The sequence below is a fragment of the Amphibalanus amphitrite genome, unplaced genomic scaffold (genome assembly GCF_019059575.1).
Source record: "Amphibalanus amphitrite isolate SeventyFive unplaced genomic scaffold, NRLGWU_Aamphi_draft 001041F_arrow, whole genome shotgun sequence".
Taxonomy (NCBI): domain Eukaryota; kingdom Metazoa; phylum Arthropoda; class Thecostraca; order Balanomorpha; family Balanidae; genus Amphibalanus; species Amphibalanus amphitrite.
In genome coordinates this window covers 98,104-121,815 of record NW_024882535.1, presented here as the reverse complement: position 1 = coordinate 121,815, position 23,712 = coordinate 98,104, and the positions used below count along the sequence as shown (strand labels likewise).

The 23,712-nt window shown below is 48.8% G+C and overlaps 1 protein-coding gene across 1 annotated transcript in view; it reads left to right on the top strand.

Moving 5' to 3' along the window:
- Positions 1–243: 243 nt before the first annotated feature.
- Positions 244–23,712, top strand: part of LOC122369482 (coagulation factor X-like) — a 94,630-nt gene continuing 71,161 nt past the window's right edge. The window contains exon 1 of the mRNA XM_043344274.1: positions 244–543. Coding sequence (XP_043200209.1) covers positions 385–543 — 159 coding nt within the window. The 5' untranslated portion in view covers positions 244–384. The remainder of the gene's footprint in view (positions 544–23,712) is intronic.

Below are 23,712 nucleotides of genomic sequence, written 5' to 3'. Positions count from 1 at the left end.
TCTGAGGAAAGTGGCATATTTCTTGCAACTGTTTACAAAAACCTATGATCTTAATAAAATCACGCTTATCAGCCAGGCGCGATCAGCTGATCTGAGCAGTAGATATAATCAGCTGATAAACATACCCAGCTGATCGGCTCCCGTCGCGGTGACGTCATCATTCACCGGTCGATGACGTCACTCACAGCTGAGCGCTGGGGGTGTGGGAGGGGGTGAGGGGTGTCACACGGACTCCTCAGGTGGTCGGGGCGGGGCGGGGGGGGGGGGGTGTGTGCCGGGAGGAGGTCTCTGGCCGCGGTACCGCCGCTCCGTCCGGCAGTCGCGCGGCGGCCCCCGCCCGGTGACGGCTCGCTCCTCCGGCACCGGCCCGGAGCACAGAGTGCCATGGGGCCACGGCTGGTGTGCGCTCTGGTGCTGGGATGGTGCGGGCTGGGCACCACAGCTGGAACAGGGGAGGGTCCGGCGACTGAGACGACCCCGTGGGAGGACGCCACGACCGCGGCCGCCACGTGGGCTAACGCCACGAGCCTAGTCAGCGATCAGGTAAGTGCAAGGTGCACGTGCATACATCAGTGCATAAACCGGATGGCGGATGCAAGGAAAGAGCTTTAGTAAATTTCTTTCGTATGCAACACACAATCAAAGATTGTTGAATGCAAAAACTCATGGTTTTACTGCTGAAGACTGAAGTGCGATGTTACAAATTATGGATAGCACCTGAAGCCCACTCACAATTATTGACGGTATTGTGTACACATGCACAACTGTAGCAGCGCTATTCATGCGACAGTCATCCCGGCTGGCTGACGATGAAATGTATCCCGATCAAAAACCACATCTCGACCGGAACACATACAGGGACGAGAATTACGATTTCACGGTAGGTAAACAAGTTCGCTATATCAAGTGAGATGCAATGCTATAATGGGAAGAATACTGATGTCTTACTTCAACAATAGCTTACCTAGATAGTGGTGAGATGGTGGCTAAATCAAATCCAAAGCCAACTTATTCTGTCGACTTATGATTGATCACAGACCATCTCCCTAAACAAGCAAACAACTCGAAGAATGTCGAATGCCGAAGAATGTCTGACCGGACACACGTTGGCGCCCCGCGGGACTCAGCACTCAGTGGTCTATTTATTTGCTTTATACCTATTTATTCGACATACCCACATATGTACATGCACTATGGCTTTTCAGTTGAGGTGATGGTGTCTTCAATACACATGTTGCTATTGAGAAAAATTCGGCGAGGATAAGATGTTGCAAGTTGTTAGTGCAGAACTGCGAGTCACACATGCTGACCTGACCCATGCTCAATCGTTTCCTTTCTACTCTCAGTTTATTTCTCGCGAACAGAAAAAAATTTGCATCATTGATCCACAGAGAGCAAGGATGCACTGAGTTACGTAAACCCGGCCCGTGAATTCTCGAGGAACTGATTTGTGTCCAGATACATCTTCGCTCGATTTGTCTGGTGGCGTATTTAGAGCAGTGGCCGCCACAGCTGATAAGCCGCCTAATTGACGCGCCTCTCTGAGTGTTAGCAGACGCCGCTCACTGGCATGAGTGCCTGCACTCCTGGTGTGAGCACTCCTGGGCGTTCACCCTTCCGGGCCGCGGCCTCTGCCAGCCCGATTGGCCAGCCGCCACGGAGGGTCCGCCGCCCTCACCCCCCACCCGTGCCGTACGCCACGCCGCCCTCCCCCCGCCCGTGCCGTACGCCACGCCGCCCTCACCCCCCGCCCGTGCCGTACGCCACGCCGCCCTCACCCCCACCCGTGCCACGTGCGCCACGTGCTGCCGCGCGGTTATTATTACGCGCCAACTCGGTAGGTAACCGAGCCAAATGACCCCCGAGAAACCCGCGACATTGTTGACTGTCAAGTGTAAACCATATATCGCTATTTATTATAAAACTATGTAAGTGCTGCCCTCAAATATACCTCGGTGATGCGTGTGTGGTCGGTACCAGTCACATAATCAATCATCCATAGGCAATTTGTCTGCCTGGACATCTGTCCCCGAGGTGCGCAGCAGTTAGCACCACAGACAGCGTGTTTATCCTGGGCCACGGTGGCCTCACCCTCCCGTGATTTTCAACACTAGCCGGCGCCCCTCGGCAGGCCCGAGCGGGCCAAGAGGCCCGGCCAAAGTCAGCCAGACCTCTCGGTGCCCCGATTTGTTTGAAATCTAATTAATGACGCACTTAAGTTAAATGCATACCTACATGTCATCTTGGGATTCCGTCAGAATGCTTCATAAATCCGTCAGAAGGTTCCACACACTATGGTTCCACGCTGACGCTTGGCCAATGCTGAGAAGAGCCTGAGGAAAGCCGGCAAGAATGCGCGTAGTCACTCTAGCTGCAATTATCATTGCACGGAAGACGATAATGGCATGCGCTCAGACGCTTAGTTACAAGTCGTTAAGAGTTCGGAATGTGTTTATTTGCGATCTCGTGTCGAGGCTTATGCAATAGGTATTCCTCCCGGCCAAAAACCCTCTCTTTCAAAAAGTCGAAACCATTTTCCGCAGTCTCGTGTCTTGTGTTCCGTTCCGTGTCCCGCTCCCGTGCTCTGCCCACATGTCCAATTATCGTGCTCCGTTCCCGGACACGTTCCCGTGTCTCGTTCTCGTGTCCCGTTCCCGTGTTCTGTGTCCCATCCCCGTGTCCCGCTCCCGTGTCCCAACCCGTGTTCCGTGTCCCATCCCCGTGTCCGGTGTCCCGTGTCCCGTGTCCCGTGTCCCGTGTCCCGTGTCCCGTTTCCGTGTCCCTTTATTGTGTAGTGTCCCGTGTCTTGTGCCCTGTTCCGTGTTCTCGTAGACTCGCTCAACAGTTACGTCCTCCGTAGTCCGGATGCCACAAAAGTTACGTCCTCCGTATAGTCTGGATGCCAGCGCGGTACCTTTTATAGGATATGACCGGGCGCTGCTGCCAGGGCTGTGAGCGTGCTCACCTTGTGTCTGACTGCCAAGACGTGGAACATGTTCAAGCCAACCACATCTTCAGGAATACTGTGAAAACTTCCGCACATTACTACAAAAAGTGCTGATAGGCGAAACTATTTCCTGCAGCCTTTTTGATGTTCAGAACCTCAAAAGTCATATTTTGATAAATATGTTCTATTTACGTGAAGCACATACTTCTCTGACGTCTGTGACATCTGTGCATGAAGACGTCTGTGCATGTGAAACGATAAGTACACCAGCTGCAAGGAAATCAGTGGGTATAGGTAAGCCTTTGCAACAGTGTTCACCGCGGGTCACAAAGTCCCAGTCAAGCCCGGCCCAGGCCAATGGGTTCACAGCCCGGCCCAGCCCGAGCCCATTCATAGAAAAAGCGTCAAAGCCCAGCCCGGCCCAGGGCTGGCCCGTCCCATGTCGAATACTGATTCGCAATGATTAGCTAAGGAAACCCTTTGGGAAAACATGAGCGGGAATACCACGGTTTTCATGTACGCCGCACCTATTTATCACACCAGTACGTCATTGGCACCGTCACTCTGGAATGAAAGACATGCAACAATCTCTCTTCCGTGCTAATCTCTAAACATTTTCCGGCCCGCGGATCGGTTGGTATTCAGGAGAGGCCCGGAGCAGCTTTGTTTATGAAGACATTTCAATGATAAGTACAAGTTTGCTGCAATCAGAAATGGGATAGCCGTCTGAAGAAAAAATATGTCTTGTTTGTGTATGAATGGAGACGAACAGGAGCTCATTGGTCAAAGTAGCAGCAGTGACGTGTTTTCGCTCGGATGGCTGTTTTTCTTGCCTCATTGTGACTTGTGCAGTGCCCCTGATGCTAAACACAAAGCAATATGCATTTGATTTAAATGTGGATTCAGCGTGTGTGTATGGCGACAAGGACATCTGTAGGTACGCGTTGATTAAGTGACCAATAGAATAAGTAGGCGTGGTGCTAAAAACACACCTCAGTGCCTCATCCAGCAAAGTACTCCCTCAGGGCGTATCTCTGCCATCGGTGTCGGATATGGTGTCATGGAAGCTCTTCCCGTCCATCTTCTGCCCACGCTACAAGGGTAGTACTGCACTGAAAGGTCGGGTCACACCGTACTGAAAGGTCGGGTCACACCGCTCGGTAGCGTGGTACTCCCGCCTCCGTCCCGCGATAGGTGTAACAGACCCCACGGGAGGGGTTAACCCGGTCAGAGGAATGTGAGAGGCCCAGAGGAGCAGTTCAAATACCGGGTGATCATTTGGGAATGAGATAAAGTAAGTGGCACGTGCAGATGTGTATTCAATAGCACACCAGACAGAAGACACGTCATTAGACTCGTCATCGTGGGACATTTTGTACTGCACACTATTATACACCTGCAAGCCACTGTTCATCTACAGCAGGTGCTCAAAGTGGCCACCCCCTTCTGAGCGGCACAGCTCAGCCCGACGGCGTGTGTGACGCGCCATCTTTCGCAGCTGCTCTTCGTCCATGTTGCGGGCGAAGTCCTCAACCAGTTCCTTCAGCTGTTCCAGCGTTTGGGGCTCGCTGCGCACGATCTGAGCCGTCACCAATGACCAGAAACAAAAGTCCAGACAAGACAGGTCGGGACTGTACGGCGGCCATCGGTGTTCACTGTTCCGGGAGATGACGCGGCCGCCGAACTTCGAGTGGAGGAAGTCCATCACGGGAGCAGTGACGTGCGGCGGCGCGCCGTCCTGCTGGAACCAGTACTGGTGGCGCGTCGCCCGAGCCCTCACCGCAGGCCACACCACCGTCTGCAGCATCTCCAGGTAGGCGTCGCTGTTGACGGAGCCAGTGAACCAGTGAACTGGCAGGCACTTCCCATCCACCACGCCCACCCACGCCATCACCTTCTGCCCCTGGGCCCTTGCATGGCACGAGCTTGTTCGGATTCTCTGGCGACCAGCACACGGTGTTCTTCTTGTTTGGAGACGGATGCAGAACAAACCACTTTTCGTCACTCCAGAGTACACGCTCAAACCACTCCTCATCATGGGTTAGCCAGAATTCACAGGAGTCCATCCTGGCCATCCGCGTCATCTCCCGGAACAGTGAACACCGATGGCCGCCGTACAGTCCCGACCTGTCTTGTCTGGACTTTTGTTTCTGGTCATTGGTGACGGCTCAGATCGTGCGCAGCGAGCCCCAAACGCTGGAACAGCTGAAGGAACTGGTTGAGGACTTCGCCTGCAACATGGACGAAGAGCAGCTGCGAAAGATGGCGCGTCACACACGCCGTCGGGCTGAGCTGTGCCGCTCAGAAGGGGGTGGCCACTTTGAGCACCTGCTGTAGATGAACAGTGGCTTGCAGGTGTATAATAGTGTGCAGTACAAAATGTCCCACGATGACGAGTCTAATGACGTGTCTTCTGTCTGGTGTGCTATTGAATACACATCTGCACGTGCCACTTACTTTATCTCATTCCCAAATGATCACCCGGTACATGCTCGGGGATTTTACCTCGAGCACCGACTATTGGAGACTGAGTGTTCGCTTAGAGTGTGATAGTTTGAAGTATTCCTGTAGTAAGCTTGAAGTATTCTGAAATAATACAGTGCCAACTGCTCTATCCAACAAGGGGCGATTGACGGCTGAGGCATGAATGATGCTATGTTTCGTTGACGCCTGTTGTGTACTTACGATATTAGGTGAAAGCCCAAGCTGATCTGTCCTTATTCCACCAATAAGTTGTCTGAAAGGATGCTGATACAACGTGAAACATCCAAACACTCATATTTCCACGCGTAGGGCAATATCTGGTAGCCACAACTGTCCCTATATACGCGACAACGGAAGACAAAGCCGCACTATTTTGCCAGTAGCAGTTCCGGATATGTGAGTGACACACACGTGGTAGCCTCTCCGATGACTCTGTTCTGGCATCCATGATGTCTCTGTGGCGCATGATTGCAAGTTATGGCATTTTGTCCTTTACAGTAGATATCTCACTGAATTATTTACAAACCTTTTTCAGCGTTGCACGCATGTGGCGACTTATTTCTTATCACGAAATCCATTTATGCCTATTTCATTCTTTCGCAGGATGCCGGCTCCATTCCATGCCTACAAAAAATAGAATATCGCAATGATCGTTGATGCTTTTTAATTCTTCTATCCTCTCATATCGATGCGTTCCTTGGCCCTTCCTCTGCGGAAATGATAGGTGTCCGGTGTATGTGTTCAAAATAGATCCCATCATATGCTGCACCCAATCATGCCTGTAATCGTCGCTACAGAGCCCCCCACCCACACCCCAGCCCGGCTCGGCTTGCGGGGTGGTATGTGGCGGGGGGGGGGGAGCGGAAACGGCGTGGAGTTGCACCGGGATGTTACCGTGAGTTTCCATGGTAACTTGATCCGCCCAGGTGTGTTATCGCTGTCACAACATGCCCGAGGGATAAAGGAAGGTGAGAGGGATAAGAAGGGATAAGGGTGGGGCAAATCCGAATGGAACGAAGTTAGCGAAACGGAAGATAGCCTGAGAGAACGGGACTGATGGGAACGGAATGGAAAGACACGTGACATCTGTGTCGGAACGAGCAATATAGCTGAATGAACGTGTCTAATATTGATGCTTCCTCGTAAATGGATAACTCTTTGCTCTCCCGTGACAGTTTCGCTCGTTTCTCGCCATAGATCGCTTCCACGCCGAATCTTACACACCTACACCGCTGCCCTGCCGGTTCGGTTCGGTTCGGTACCGGTTCGGGGAAGAGCGGTGAACAGAAGCGGTGTGTTTTGTTTGCCGCGGCACTATTTCCCGCACCGGAAACGGCCAGACACACTTCTCAGAAATTCAGAAAGCAACAATCTGTGCGAAACGAGCGCGAATTCTCACGAAAGTCACGGTGTCGAAATGGCTGTCAGTTCGCCGACTAGTTGGCCATAGTTTGACGCGCCGCGGCCCCTCCGCCGGCCGTCACAGTCACGCCCTAGTTTAGACAGCCGTGATGGAGTCATTTGTATTGAAACGCGTGGGTGTCGGAAATGGGGTATTAGCGGGGGTGTTTATTGCCAGCCGATAGGTCGCCGGTGCGTCTAACACCGTTTGGATGTTGCCGCGACGTTGTTTGCTTGGCGCGGTGGTCGCCGAGAGGCCTTCCCCTCGTGTATAGAAATCCCCAAAGGGCGTGGGATATTGACGGTCACGGCTTCTAGGGACCGGAAGTCGTCATATTTCCGATAGTTGAGCTGGGTTATACAGCGGTTTGGGCACTAAGTTATTACGTATAACCCGGTACGGTTTCCATGGGCACCTGTGAGCCGAACCAGTAAAAGTGGATTAGCTAATCCATTTTAGTTAGCCCATATATGAAAATTAGAATAAGGGATTATATGATCATATAAGCCTAATCCATGCTCTGAATTATAACCTGTAGCGAAGAGTTCGAGAAATATTATACGATTTAAATTTGCTGATCCGGCTGACGAGTGCCCATGGAAACGTTGTCAATGTGTTAGGATGTCCGTCATGTGGACTGACTTTTGGCTCCGTTGATGTTATTAATACCTACTTATAATTATGCCCAAGTCTGCTTACCTCTGAGCCTTTTACAACTACTTTACATGGTTCAAGTCGCCAGGTTGTGCCTAACAAGACGTTCCACTAAAAGTGCGAGCCTGAATGGGATGTTTGTACCACCGGAGGATCAATTGGAAGCTGGGAAGGCCTATTTTAGGAGTTGTCATCAGCGGCAGGACAGCATTGCCTTCGGTGATATTATCTTTAGGAAATCCACGGCAGCACTGCAACCAAAGCTGTTCCACCTACAAGCCCACGCACTCCTTTCGATATAGAATCCCTGGTGCGCCCACCAACTCCAGTGCAATTCCAGGCCCATTTAGTTTGGGTGCCGCAACACGCACCTCTCAGTCCCCAGAGACGCTGCGGTTCCGCGGTGTCCAAGTACCGGTCTTACTCCGTCCGGGGGTCACCGAGTGTCCCACGCTCCTCCCACGCTCTGCCCTACCCTCCCACGCTCTGCCCTCCCCCTCCCACGCCCCTCTCTCCTCTGATACAGAGGTAGATGTGCTTGCTGTGTGACATTTCCGGTCACCGCCCTCTGCGTGGGCGCAGAAACCGATCAGCCGAGCGCTGGACGTGGGCGCACAACACGGATGGATAGCCAGTATTGCTAGATGAATGTCAAATACGACTCATATAGGTTGCAAATAATAACATTACTGCGGCACCGAATAGGAAACGTGCCGTCCCCAGGCTCCGTGGGGACAATGTGACCAGGAGTAGTGGTACAATCACTGCGAAAATTAGCCATCTCCCTTGGTGAAAATATATGACTCTTGTCCCCAGTTCTGAGACGGTGTCATTGACACCAGGCGGATGTGGTTCCAAATTCCATCAGGTTACCCTACCTGCTGCAGCATTCTGGACTCTGGTCATTCTCCGTATGTTCATATAACCGGTAACGTATGTAACACATCACATCTCCTTTTGGACGAGTGCGCCGTGTTGCAATTATGAGCATCTCGGAAGCTCTCCGCATTGGTAACCGCTGGGACTTCCTTCATGTTGCTTACTGGTGTCACACTTTTTTAATTAGGATTAGATCAAAAAGCAAAAACGTAATTATCATAGTTCCATACTGCTTGGCTTCGTGCTTAAAAAAAGATAAGCACTGTTCAGGTATTGACGAGGAAACAATGGGCTACCGACGGAACAAGTAGGTACTCAGCTTTGAAATCGGAAGTCAAGGCACTTGCGGAATGCATTTGTTACTACGTGGATTGTAGAGGAGATCCACTCTACAATCCAAAGTGCTGGTAAGTTCAATGTTTGAGCCGTTCTAAGGAACTACATACTCTACCTCCTTGCATCCTTCTCATGCAAGTTATGGCCTACATCACTAGGCCTATATCGTTTTTTATATCCTCTTTGCATCTTGAAAAATTTGAGACGTAAAAATCACTCTTATATCACATAAATCACGAAATATCGGATTCGTTTCCGCGTTCTGGTCACAATAGACACAAAGGAGACATCTCGGACTGTCACCCCCTCCCCCCTCCCTCCCGGGACGCGGAAGGAGCGACGAACGGGGATGGATGATACGCGGGCCAACGCGGAAGTAGGGGAGCGGCAGTGAGAGCCCCGCACCTGCGCCTCCTATTCACCTGTTGTCAGAACGTGCGCCCGTTCCCGGCCGGCTGAGGCTCGCGTCACACCATGCCTCCCTTCGGCTCGATTAGGCCCGGCTCACACCGCGCGATTAGGCCCGGCTCATACGGCGCTACATAGCCAGGAAGGAGAAACTCGTCATCAATCACGCTCATCACTCGAGGGGAGAGAGGTGGCTGCTTGTATCGGGATCGGGTGTGTGTGTGTGACAGGGACGGAGGGGTCACGGGGAGATCTTCGTTATGAATACAGCTGTCTATCTCGGCCGGTACAGTTTGGGTGTCGGTCCTACCTTCCTCCCACGTGACACGAAACGTTCGGCCCGTTTCCGAACAGGTCGTGACCTCAGCGATGCCCGAATGGCCGCAAATGAGTAAAATCGCGAGAGGGAGGGCCTCTCTTGGCTATCTCGCATGGCTATCTCACAAAGCAATGGTCCCCGTATTCTGTGGAGAAAGGGATCCGCCCACAGTTCATCCTACTTGGGAATCACCCGGGCTTTTGATCACTGGCTTTTGTTATGCTTGTTTGAAACGAGCAATTAAATGGGGGCTGTAACGGGACTTAACACTAATAATTAAAATATGTTATATTGCCACTTTTAATGAATGATTAATCTGCGTTCTTGATAAAAATCGGGTATATGATTTCATAATTATATTTCTTTCAACAAAGAGTCTCGTTGAAAATAACTGAACGTATAATTCACCTGAAAACATCTTTAACACCTTCGTCGTTTGTAAGAATGAATACCTTCCCTTTTATTGATTAATGCTTTTCATCATCATATGCACCAATGAAAAAATTTATTTCAACATCTCCGCTCATTTCGAGTCCCCTACAGATGTGGATGTCAACAGGGATCTACCGAGAGCCCCTGTGCTATGCTCGTATTGGGCTCCGTCTTGACTGGGGGCTCCCAGGCTGAGCACTCCGTGGTGGCTACCCATGAATTATGGATCACAAGTACTCCACGCCTTAGCAGCTTGGCGACAACTGGTTTTACAGGTCCCTCCAGCACCGATTCTGCGTCACGTGCATAGCTCTTCTGTATACATTTAGCCCGGATGCCTCGAATGCGGAGTATTTCTGAGGTCACAATTCATGCTGAACTAGTTGCTGCGCAGGGCTTGACAGCTACCACCCAAGCGTGCATTTTTAATTAGAATAACTGGTTTATGTGCCCCAACACAAGCCACGACCTACCCGCGCACCGATATGGAAATTGGAAAGTGTGATTGAACAAGTTATACATACGTTGTAGATTGAACACAAAATAATGCCATAAAATGATCAGGCAACTTCACTGAACAATGCTTCATGTTCATCATTTGTAATATTTTGGTCTAAATCACCTCTGCATGGTGGTTGGTGGTTAGAAGTTTCATGTCATTCATTTGCATTATGATGAAGAATTTGATTAAATAAAACATCATACCAGAGAGATCAGCGGGTTCTATAATAAGCTGAGCTCAGGACATGTTGCTTTCGTGTACTACTTTGTTGTCTGGAATCTCCAGACTCTTATTGCCATGAGAAACAAGCTTAAAACAAGAAGTGACGACTTAACGGTTCGCAAAGGCATCATCATCGCCACTCAGGTGTGGAAGCTTACGCTAGGTATTGTATGCAGGTAGACCTAGAAACTACAACTGTTTGCATGCATCCCACTAAAAAAACGGTTTTGGGGGCGTATTCATTTCATTGTCAACAATTGAAAGAAGACAAGTGTGGAGAGAGATCATTAAAATGTTCTAGATCGTCAAACCCCATGGGGCCTGAGACCGCGCTGATTCGAGATACTTCGGCGCGCGATATATATGAGGCTCCTGACGGGATGACAGTGAAATATGCATGGTTGGTGGGGACAGTATCAGATGGCTTCCGTTCCGGTAGTGAGTGGGAGGGACCACACATCCGCTCAACTTTGGCAGCTCCGTTCCGATACTACTTTCAATAATAGTTTCCCAGAACCTTCCCGATGAAACGGAAGAGCGCGGGACCTGCGCAACAAAGTGGGTCTTGCGGGACATTTGACATCCCTATAGGTTATTTTAAACTATCCAAGAACTTTGAAAACATACCTATGTTTACAAGAATACCCTAGAGAGGTAGCTCAGGTTGGGATTTTCAATAGAAATTAGAAAATCACAATTCTAAAGAATAGTGATTGTCTTAATTGAAAAGTTCCAACCTTCGGATAAGACACGTTGGCCGTTTTCACGACGGAACTTTCGCAGAGGAACTTATTTGATACCTAAAAAGTACCTACCCTTAGAGGCCTTAACATCCCTCAAACTGAAATATTTTATGTTCAAAATAATTTTAGAAGTTTAAATCCGGGCATTTTTTTGCCCTCAAATCACTTATTTATTTACAAACACAGCAATTTTTGGTTCTAGTAGCCCACCTTTCGACTATGAGGTATTAAATCAGCGTGGCAACTTGCTCCCTCTTTGCTCCCTCGGGTATCTAATTCCGGAATTCTTAAAAACAAGGAAAGTATATATCGAGTTCTCTTTTATACCTATTCAGTTATGTTTTAATGGTGATTAAAATATGACAAATTTTTTAATTACATTTCATATAAGAAAACACGCAAAACAATGAAACAAAAATAACTACGGCAGATAATTACCTTCAGGTATCTAATTCCGACCAATCAGCACCTCAGTAGGATATGACGTCATACAAGAATGGTGGTGAAGGCCGTTTGCATTCCCGGCCGGTAGGTCACGTGACCGCCGGGCGCCTCGGGTCACGCGGCGGTCGGGAGTCGGACGCGGGGCGTGGTCGCGGGCGGACGCGCGGGGCATCATGCTTTGCTTTGCTTGCTTTGTCAACTTCATATAACTTACTATCGCATTCGTGTGAAAGCCAAACACTGCTCAGTGCCCTTAGAAATTGAGTTTTGGAAAGCTCAAGTCCCTATAGCTCCTCAGGTCGGCAACAGTTGAAGCCTCATCTGAACCCATGTGAAAAAAACGAGGGTAAGGAACCTTGTGTTGCTTTTTCTTTTACCGTCATAATTATCTCAAACCATCACAATTTTGAGTTGCCACATTGTCGGCTTCACTACATTCGTGTAAAACTTGGGTGAAGGCTGGTGGCTCAAAGAAAGGTGAAGATATTTCTTTAAGTGCCTAATCCGTGAAATTGAAATATCCCGGCTTTACAAATCTACACTTTTCATTTTCTCCACGATACATTTTTTAAAATTGTTTAAATTTTATCTACATTTGTTAAAATCGGGGCTTTGGTTTTGTGTAAACTAGATCATAAAGTTTACTATAGTTTTGTGTAACCTGATGGCTGAAGAAAATAGTAATTTTGCTAAAATGATGTGCGGAAATTTGTTGCTTTCCAAATCAAATTACTCATACCTATATTTCATTCAAAATTAGGAGGCATTATTACTGTTTTTTCTTGTAACATGAACTGAGTTTGGGTACGGTGCTCCGGAAACGTTGTGGAACTTTAAGCTAGCTAGAGCAGTTTCCATAAAAATTGTTTAGATAGTTGACATGGCTTGTTGACAACTCTTTTGCTGTTTCTAAAAAAGTGGAAAAAATATTTCCTGCATTAAGCACACAAGGCATGTTATTCTCATAAGCTATCGAATGTGTGTGTGTGTGTGTTTTTTAAGCTGTTTTTTTTTTTAAAGCTTTTAAGCTGTAACTTCAGTTACTTCACTTTAGAACATATTGCCCAGAATGCGTCACTGATCATGAGCTGGTATATCATATCATATGTAGCAAATACATAAATGAGAATAGTGTGTCATGAATTTTTGTGCATGCTTCTGGATCATCTGTAATTACATCAAAGGCTCGGCTCAAGAGTGTCCTGCCGACCAGCTTATGCCCAACCCTTTCTGTCCGCAGAACGTCGCCTGCGACTCCCGCACGCCGTTTGCCCCGGCCGTCCGTACTGGTCTTCGCGCTGCGAGCCGCGCTGGAGTTCGCGGCGGCGTCGTGGAGCTCCCATCGGGACGGCGTGTGATGCGCGCGTCGAGCTTATAAGCCGTGAGCTTCGATTGGCGGCTCACGCGGTCACCAGCTGTATGTACAGCCTCGGCCCCGACGACCCCGCTAATGGCCGAGACCGGCATACCCCCGGCATGGGTCCGCTGTCCGGCGCAGCGCTGACCGCCCGCATGCTATGCTACTTTTGGCTGTATCAGTGTATCGCTGCCCAGCGGGAGCGCGCTCCACGCTGCGGAAGAGGTACACGTTGCGACCCGACTGAGGACTGCAACCGGATGGTGACACGTCGGCCTCTGCGCCCTGGCCGGGGCAGGCGTGACCGACGTCACAGTGGAGGAACGCCCAAACAAGACCAGCCCACCGTCGGAGCAGCATGGAAATATCATGTTCTGCCTGGACGTCGGACCCGGCGGCGGCGCAGTGCACCTGCACACGTGCGGAGAGGGGCGCTGGAGGCTACTCTGGAGCTTCTGCCATTCCGCGGCGCGACTGCTGGCAAAACGGCGGCGATTGAGGCGGTTGGGAACAGCTGCAGCAATGGTGATGGCGGTGATGGCGACATGGCGGTTTGGGACTTCATCTCAGCGCGGCCGCCGCCCAGGCGCCGCTGCACCCGGCTGCTCAGCAACCTACCGGATGGCGGGGTGGCCCTTACGGCCCTCACGCCCGTTCGGTCTGCGGCCACGTTGTGGGGTGGCGGTCGCGGGGTTAGCGGCGTTGGACTTCGTCCTTTATCCAGACTGCACCGCACCATCTGAACGGATGGATCTGCCAAGAAAGATGACATCCAAGGCGGCTATGAGGCGATCACAAAGCTTCACCAAGAGCTTCTCCTTCATGGGGCCGGCCAGCCGTTAAGTCGCAACACCGGCTGCCGAGTGCCAACAGCTGCGTGCGCTGGCGCCGACGCGTTGTGGGCCGCGCTGCTGACGCCCAAGCTGCGATATCAACCATCTATGAATAAGTGGCAGCGGTGGCGGCTTGTCAGTTGTTAACGTGCCTTAACCCGCGCCCTGCTGGGGGTCCTGGATTTCCACGCCCTGCTGGGGGGGGGGGTGTTTGAACACCCCCCCTTGTAACTCAGCTCCTGGGCCACGTAGCGATACGCGGAAGGCGGCGTTCGAAAGAGCGTAAAAAATAATGACGAAATCACTTCGGTCAATTTTTTGGTCAGGTCAAAGGTCAGGTCACCAGAGGTCATTGAAGGCAAAATTTCGCCGATTTCAAGGTCGAATGTCGAAAATTTCCAAGAAGCCAACGCATAACTCGGGAACCAATAGAGCTACAGCGCCGCGGAAAAGCGCATTCGATAGCCCTATTAACGCCCTTTCTGAGTAATTCTCTCAGATTTGACCTAACGTCAACGGTTTTGCCTGCAGGGGGCAAAAACTGCAAAAATAGCCGATTTTTTTGAAAACAGTTTTTCTGCAATAACTTTTGACCCAAGCCTTGTACGAGCTTACTTTTACCGGCATCGTGTTCCTCTCGTCAAGACGCATCGAATGAACTATAACTTGACCTTGAAAGGTCAACTTGAAAATTTGACCTCAGGTCAAGGTCATGACCTGACCGGAAAGGGTCATGTTGCATATCAGTCGATCCGTATCGTCGAGCTGAACACATCTAAGGCGTTTTCATCGCTCTAGCATGCCTCTATCAAAAGTTGTTTGCGAAAAACTGTTAGATACCATTCGTGACCTAAGATGACCTCAGGGCATAAACAAGGGTCACGGACACCATTTTTAAGTTCGGTGTGTCTAAATCACTTGTAATTCGGTGTTTGGGAGTGTTTATAATGTCTTTCATCCAAAAGAGGCGCATTTCAATTTTCTCCCATTGACTTATAATGGGGAGGTCGCAAAATTGACCTGACCTTAGGTCATCGATATCAAAATTCTGAGATATACATTTTGTACATGCTATTGCTCTTAGCAATCGCTGAAAGTTTCAAAGCGATCGGTCACTCGGTGTAGCTATGACAGACATTGAAAGTTTTTATGAGGTGAGGTCACTTCAAGTGACCTGGTGACCTGACCTTGAATGACCTTGGTCTGAAATTTTTTACAACATGTGTAGAATTGATGTATGATAAGGTGTACCAAAAACGGCGGCGCTCCGCGCCGCCGTTTTTGAGATATTCGCGAAAAACCACAAGGGGGGGTGTTCAAACACCCCCCCCCAGCAGGGCGCGGGTTAACAGACGTTGCGAATAGCCCGCGTTGGAATCGCATGGTTGGGAACACAACGCAAGTAAAAATGGGCTTCCTTGATGAACCTACTTTTTAAGCATTGTAGCCTTTGTAATTTTGGATGTTTTGATGTAGATATTATTTTCTACATATATACTATATAGGCACTCACGTGCTTTAAATCGCGCAATGCAATTGAACCATGGTAAAGACAATGATAAATGAACTGAGAGCTGACATGCCCCATGCTTTGTGTGTGTATGTGTGTGTGTGTGTGTTTTTTTTTTTTGCGAGTCGATAAAAGTGGTTTTGGACACTGGATGAGTTTTTAGGGGTGTGGTGAGGGGGGATGTAATTCCACAGACCTTCTGTCAGATTCACTAATGCAGTAGGTCTGTGCGGTGTTTAGTTATCGGAGCATTCTTTGAAAGTCGTGAATAGGGCCACCGAGTACCTTAAGCCGTGATATTCCCCCACAAAAACTTCTTTTAAATAACCGGGGATAGGTACAGCCCTCTGCAAACTGCGTGGTAGGTATTCTTTTTTGGACAAAACCGAGAATAACGCGAAAACTATGCTATCTGTCACTCGGAAATCGTAACAGCAGGGCGCGCGAGACTCCGCACCTTAGATTGGCATTATCATCGTATTCATGTTCCATCCAGTTTGGCAACAAAACCCAAAAGTTTATATTTGCCCTCAAAACAAACTTTTGCATTTTGTTGCCAGACAAGGCGTGTACTTTGTTTAGTGATAGACCAAATCGAAGGAGTGAATCATGGCGCATCTATTTGCAGTGAGTTCCGACCGACTGATAACACAGCCTTTGAGTAATTATCGGTTTTGTCGAAAAAAGAATACCTACCACGCAGTCTGCTGAGGACTGTACATGAGCAGAGTAAATGCTATTACGAACGCCTATCACAATGCTGAGCGAATAGAAAAATCCATAAATGGAGAATTGTGCCGCGTTACGGGTGCTCGGGCGCAGCCAATCCACAGTTACCCCAGCGGTGACCTTGACCCGCATCGTCTGTCTCGGCTCCAAAGCCAAACCGGCGTGGAATTGGGAGCGTTCGAGCACTCATGGTCCAGCGCAATTCTCCACCTAAATCCATTCCTGATACACATTTGCTTGCTTATAGTCATGTAACCCCGGTAAATTCACCCAACTTTCATATTGGTCGCTCCATAAACAGATGGCCACAGAGATCAACTTAAAAGGCCATTGTTGCATTCATTTAGTGGAGATCATTAAAGAGCCGTGACAGGCCACAAGTCGCGTGACATCATACGTGTAACGACCAATGACGTCGGCCTGCAAAACCCAATGGAAGCGGCTAGCAGCGTGCAATAAAACAGGGCGCTGCTTTCTAAATGTCTGTCGTGCGCCATAAATGAATATATTCTTTGTAGCCTGGCAACTCAGTATCTTTTTTTAACTATTGTACTAGTATTTAATAATTTCATAATTTTATATTTGTGCTTACGCTTTATGTTGATATTAGTGATAAATCCTTAGATAAAGTAAATCGATGTGATATTTAATAGAAAAATAGCAAACTAACGCACCATTCATTCGAAAGCTGGGGAACCTACTAAAAAGAACTACTAAAATTCCTGAGGAACTAAAGGATTAAATGGGGATTAAATAGATGCCTGCTATTCCGTCGTGAAAACGGCCGTTCAGTACTTTTGTGATTGTTAGCTACGATTTCGTGAAACTTGCCACTTCATTTTCCGTGAGCATGCCAATGCGTCACAAAACAGAATACTAACAGACACAATGTCTTTCAATATGCGTGATTTTTCAGTATCAGATCATAAACAGCCACCCTCAAAGTGAAAAATAACGCAAGGCTGGCGTTTCTTCTGTCCCACACAGCACCCCTGCCAGAATCTCCCGATACGGCGCGACGTGTTTCAGCTCGGGACACCACGGCTGACATGGTCCACGCGACATAAACGGGTGCCGATCTCAGCCTCCGACAGTATACATTACGCGATTGACACGCTGACTATTTCCGCATACGCGTCTGTCGGTCGACACCCGCCTGTCTGGAAGTGCTGGCGACCTTGACGGAGGGACACGGGACCCTCCCAGGGTGGTGTCGATCCCAGCACCAGCCGCGACACTGGCCTTGAACCAGTGCGACACCAGGCCTCTGGTGACACCACCGACGAATGGCGATTGTTTGGACTGTCGGTCAAACTTGCTGAGATAGTTCAGCGGTCAGCGAACGTCCGTCTCGACAAGTTGTACATACAATCTGCGAGCTATTTTAAGTTTTGCATTTTGTTGATTTAGGAAGAACTTCAAAAATGTAAGAAATTAGGTTCTTATAAGATAGGTATAAGATAAACTCAAAATATCAAAACCACCAATAAATGTTTCTCAATAAGGTGCAACAGAACATTCAACATTAAACTCAAACATTAAGAAAACAATTCAATGATTCTTAAATTGCTGAATTACAACAAGCAACGCATATCCTAAGGCAAATGAGGTTGTCTTTGGCTCCCACTCCCTCTCATGGGAACGCAGCAGCGGGTGCACCTGAAACATATCTTTCATCAGATTTATGTGAAGTGGGAGGCTATTGCTTCTCAAAGGACCGTCTGGCTTATGCATAGCATTTCATCAGACTAGTTGATGCCCCGCCTCTTACCTTTTCAGTACTCATAGAAGGATTATGACCCCGCCCGAACTTTTTTGAAACGTAAAGTCATACATTAATATAACAAATTTTACAACATGTGCGTATAAACATTTCAAAAGTAGTCGCACAAAAAGGTCGCAAATGTAGCTAATCCTTTTCACGACTATAGTTCGTTTTTCTTAAGTTTGCCCCTCACTGTAAGCGTCTTTTTGAACACAGCACGAGAATTGCTAGCTGAATTACTGAGAAAACTGGTTGGCGCACATTGATTTCACCAGATTTCACAGACGATCAATTTTATCAAATTTGTTTACTATTTCACAGACTCATAGCTCGTATTTACCCATACCTACAGCTCCACAGTGATAGACGACTTCTCAGGAATCATGTCTGAACTAATTAATAAATTGCACGGCGTTTAACATTAACGTTACATCGTCGGTGTTCAAAACTTATTTTGAAAATATTATTCATATCTCCAATACAATGTGCGCCAACCAGTTTTCTCAGTAATTCAGCTAGCAATTCTCGTGCTGTGTTCAAAAAGACGTTTACAGTGAGGGGCAAACTTAAGAAAAACGAACTATAGTAAAGTCGTATGGTGTACTGTATGTGCAACATTATTCTTCGCTTGGTAGGTGGTTGGCAACGCTCGACTTCGAGAAAGTATTTACAGTTTTCTTTTCTTTTCTCCATGTGCTATACCTAGCAGTTTCAAATTATATGTGCACTGTGTTCCCATTTTAGTGGAAGATCAATTCATTAGAGAACTTTGCACACAGTTAGGTCCGCCTTGTATAGATAATTGTGCCGGTTTTTCCGTGCATTTGTCTGCCCCTGTCTGCCACCGCCGACTTCTGTTGACCCTGTTGATCTGTTGATTGAGTGGCTGTGTATGGTCACCGGAGCATGCAGGGCACCAATACCGACGGAAGGGCGGGGTGCCGACATCCTCGGTCAGTCCGCGATCAGCGGCCCCCGACCGCCGCGCCCAGCACGGGAATCCGATCAGCCCGGCGGCCGCGAGGACAGCTTGTCACAACACAGCCTCTGCAGCTCGTGAAGTCAAAACTGACAGCTGCGGGAGCTGTCGGTGCAGCTAGTGACGTCACAGCTGACAGCTGCGGGAGCTGCCCGTGCAGCTAATGCAGCTAGTGACACCGCTGACAGCTGCAGGAGCTGCCCGTGCAGTGAACAGTGTGAATAGCGTAAAAGTAAACAGCGCATATCGCAAACTATTTTATTAGATACGTTTGTAAGACATGCATGGCAAATAGTTATGTGTCCTCTTTGACATCAAGGAGACAACAACCTAATCCAGTTCCCATATGAAACACTTCTCATGAACGCTGAAAAAAAAACATGCCATGGCCGGCACTGTCTAATGTTCGAATGTCAAGCTTGACGTCATAAAATAAGAAATGGACAAACCCACTAGACTCGAGCGTCACAAGTGCTATCCATCTGCCCTCAAAATGTACTGCCCAGAAAACCCTGCATTTATCTGCCGTTTAAATGTTTTTAGGCAATACCGTTGGAATGCCCCAGGAATACCACAAGCCGTAAATATTAATTATATCTTGGTAGACTTTAGCGGGACATATATCGCTAATGGCGATAAGATCTAAATGTTTACAGACTTGCGAGGTGCGCCTTGATTGCCAAAACAGCCTCACAGAAAAGGTTATTCGCGTGTATCCCGCGAATTTTTTTCAGAGCTCTAACAATACTAACTTGCGAATCCTTTTCCAGCCATTCCTGCTTGGCGGTGCCACCGATCGGTGTATACCTACACGTGTGTTTGTATATGCACATTATCAGTTATCCGATGATTACCTAATACAATACCGGTGACTCCGGACATGCAAAAAAAAAAAATGGTTTTGCTAAGATTGCAATGATGCGGATAGATATCTTTGAGAGGGTGTTGTATGGTGCAAGGTTTTCTGTCCTAAATAAGAAGACGAACCAAACAGGCTAATCAATCCATAGTAATTCAAAATGAATGACCTTTTCCTCGAATATAGAAAGTTCAAATGTCGAAAATGATGTATTTAGGTGAATTTTCGCCCACCCATATCTTCAGGCTAATCATTCCAATTGATTTCTTCTTCCAAAGATCAACGGCCACTTAACAAATGAAAGACCAATCAAATGACCTCTGATTGTCACTTGCAAACCTACTTCACTCAGTAAAGTGTACTTAACACCGCAGTGCACAATGCACATGCAGTGCACAGTGCACACCCTCTGGAAGTCGCTTTGTTTATCCTGCAGTATGTGTAGCGGAATTCCGTTTCGTTTGAAACTCATCAACATTGACGTTCCAGCATATGGAACTTATCTACAAGCAGAACGTTTCGAACAGCTTGGGCTAGTCAGTGTATTTGACTTGTCGGAGGCCTCCGAAATCTGAAACGTAAATGAAAAACACCGCACTTTGCATCGGCTCTTAGCGTCGTCGCCTAACGTTTATTTAAACACGTCACGCTAGTGCAAGATGCCAAGCTGCTAAGGTGGGATAGCCACGCTGATCAGTGATCTCCGATCTTTGTACTTGGGCGAAGCATGGGGTGGACACTGAAGGCGCCCAGAGCCGATTTGTCCTCAGGATGAGCTGACGATGTCGTCAGTGGCGCATTTGTAAGAAATCAAGGGATGCAGAACTTTGTGGACTTAGGGCTGGATACCTTCATGCAGCTGAACACATGACGGGTTTTGCCTATGGGACGGTGACTTGGCACGCGGGGTTCTGTTTACAAATGGGGAGCGGATGCGAGTGTAAAAATATCTTGTCTGTCGATGGGATGTAGAAGCGGTTTACTCCACGTCGATGGACGGACGGACATGGGAGCGTCATGGTCATGGGAGTTCTCGACTGACGCAAGCAGAGTTGTAAGTGACGTCAGGGGCCCATGCCGCGAGCTGGGGTGACCTGAAGGCTCTGTCAGAGTTGTGGGATGACAACCAGCTGCGGCCACAGCCGGCCTGTGCAGGCCTCTGGCCAGAGGTGTGGAGTCCAGTCAGCCGCAGCTACAGGCGGCCATGCAGACCTCAGAGGTGTGGCCCCCTGGTAGGAGGCACTCGGACTCAACAAACAAACCTCAGGGAGGCTGGCAGAGTGCAGTGTTGAAAACAGCGCCGATGAGAGGCGGCGGAATGTTTATTTTCACGCCACCCGACGCCGGGTGTTTCCAGTGTTGTCTGTGTTCTTTTTCTGATGGTTTGGACTTGGGTGAGGTGTCGTTTCGGGGCACAAAAGAACATTATTACATGGCTCCTGTGTTAATTTGGCATGATATATTTTTTACTATTGCCCGGCATCAGGTTACTGACCTTTCAGTGTCAGGTTACTGACATTTCTGAAGGTGAGAAGCGGTTGCCATGTCAACGGTCAATAGTAAGTTGCTCGTGCAGTGGTGTTTGAACAAAAATTCAAATGTCGTAATTTTATCGTCGTTTTCTCAGACTATTCAGTTTGATTTCGTGATTGGCTAGTCAAGTCAAGAACTGGACCGTCATTTGAACATGTCCGTTCAAATACCCCGATTTAATTTGTTGGAGCCGCATGAATTGGATGAGCTATTTTCATCGCGCTTCGTTCGAGGGTCGACATATACAGCAAATCAGCGGCCACAAGTCCTTGTCGTCTCTCCAATTCTACGCCAAGATGGTCTCGGACGATCAACTGAGGAATATGAGCAGAACGCTCAGCCTCGTGGGAGATGCAACGACATCCACAGCATCTACATCAGCGGAGCCTCAGACCGGCGGCGGCCAGCTCTTCACAGGCTGCATCTTCAACTTTAACCCTCGCCGGCCGAGGGGGGGGGGGGGGCGGGTGCCGCCCCCCATAGGGTTTTTTCGCGATAGCTCCGAACACGCTGGCGATAGAGAGCTGAAACTTGGCATACCTGACCTTTGATCCAAGCCGCATCTTTTGACACCAACCGCATTTTTGGGTCAGGTCAGGTCACTGACCTATGACGTCATAAGTGAACCTCTGCACGGTCTTCAGATGTCGCAACTTCGCAACGCCCTCACTGCCAGAGGAGATGTCACAGCGAAATGAAACTTGCAGGATCTAGTATCCATTATGAGTCTCACAACTTGTATATCTCGGATTTTTCCTAAAGGTCATATGAGGTCAGGTCATTTTCGTGACCTCACCATTATAAGTCAATGGGGAAAAATTCAAACTGCTATTCTGGCGCCGGGAACGATCTCCAACTATCTCAAGCACACAGAATCGTGATTTGATGCACTCCTTGCAAGGTTAGATGCGTCACTTTTGCAATGTTGACCTTGCGTGACGTCATTTATGACGTCATCAAGGTCATATTAGTTTTTCGTCAATAACTCTTGATCAAATTGAGCTAGCGAGTCGGGAAAGCCACCAATGGACTCAGGAAGACCTGCCGAATCGAATGATATGCGACATGACCCCTTTCGACCAACTTCGTGACCTTAGGGTGCTGACCTGACCTTGACCTGAGGTCAACACCCCAAGTTGACCTGACCCGAACAAAAAGTATATCATTCGACGCGCCTGAGCGAGGCGAACACGATGCTGCCAAAATCGCGGCTCTGCGGCCATTTTTTGCGAAGTTATTCACCAAAAACTGAACCGTACCTTGGGGCACTTGACCTGACCTCAGAGGTCACCGGTTGACCTAGGACCTTAAAATCGGGTACCAATCTCTGCGTCTCGTAACGGCGCACACGCTCGTTTTTTCCGCGACGCGCTAGCTCCACCAGGGGCGAAACGGCGAGGGGGGGTCGTACCCGCCCCCCCCTCGGCCGGCGCGTATGTAGAAAACCAATAGGTCCGGCGAGGGTTAACATGTAAAGCAACTAAGTGTGTGCCGTAGACATGTGACGTGGCTATGATTGTATATCCAATACATTCAATTGTACCATGATATTTGTGTTTGGATATTTTTATTACGGGATGAATGAGTACTAAGTAAAGATTCCGAGAGTTGGCCATGTAATAAAACGAATACTGCATGGGGGAGCGGGCAATAGCAAAAATATTGCCCTCTGTAACGTCACTGTCGCCCTCGGGTGAAGACCTCCACAAGTGCTATTGCCCTCGGCTTCGCCTCGGGCAATAGCACTTGTTTCGGTCTTCACCCTCGGGCGACAGTGACGTCACATCGGGCAATATTTTTTGCTATTGCCCGCTCCCCCATGCAGTATTCGTATACTAGTTGGATAGTCACTGGGGCTGGTGTAACTTTACAATGCTTGAAAAGGGGACTGACTACGAGTATAGAACAAGAACCAAACCCAGTCAAGGACATATCAGCATCTTTCAGTGCATTGATATCGATGCAGCACATATTTTGAGCACAAACTGTCAGTATGATTCAGATCACATCGTTTAGTCATCGATTCAGCATTAGGAGTGGGCTGTGCCATATCGGCGTGGGTGTTCGCGCTCCTTTTCTTTGCGCTGTACTTACATCGCCCTGTGCCAAGTGTTCCCACTCAGCCAGCCGTCCCTCCTCCCCATATCGCCCACGGTGTCATTAAGACCCCGCTCCGATCGCGTACGACATCCGTTTGCAGTTTCACGTGCCGCAAGTGTAATGGACGATCATTGGAAAACCGACCCACCTCCCACACCATGCCCACATTTGAAAGACGTGCGAACGTCTGTTTGGCAAACTTGAGCAGTCAGCGGATCATTTGATATCGTTTGCTACTTACGTCAGGGCGGGCCGGCCACCCGAATTGGGTGGCA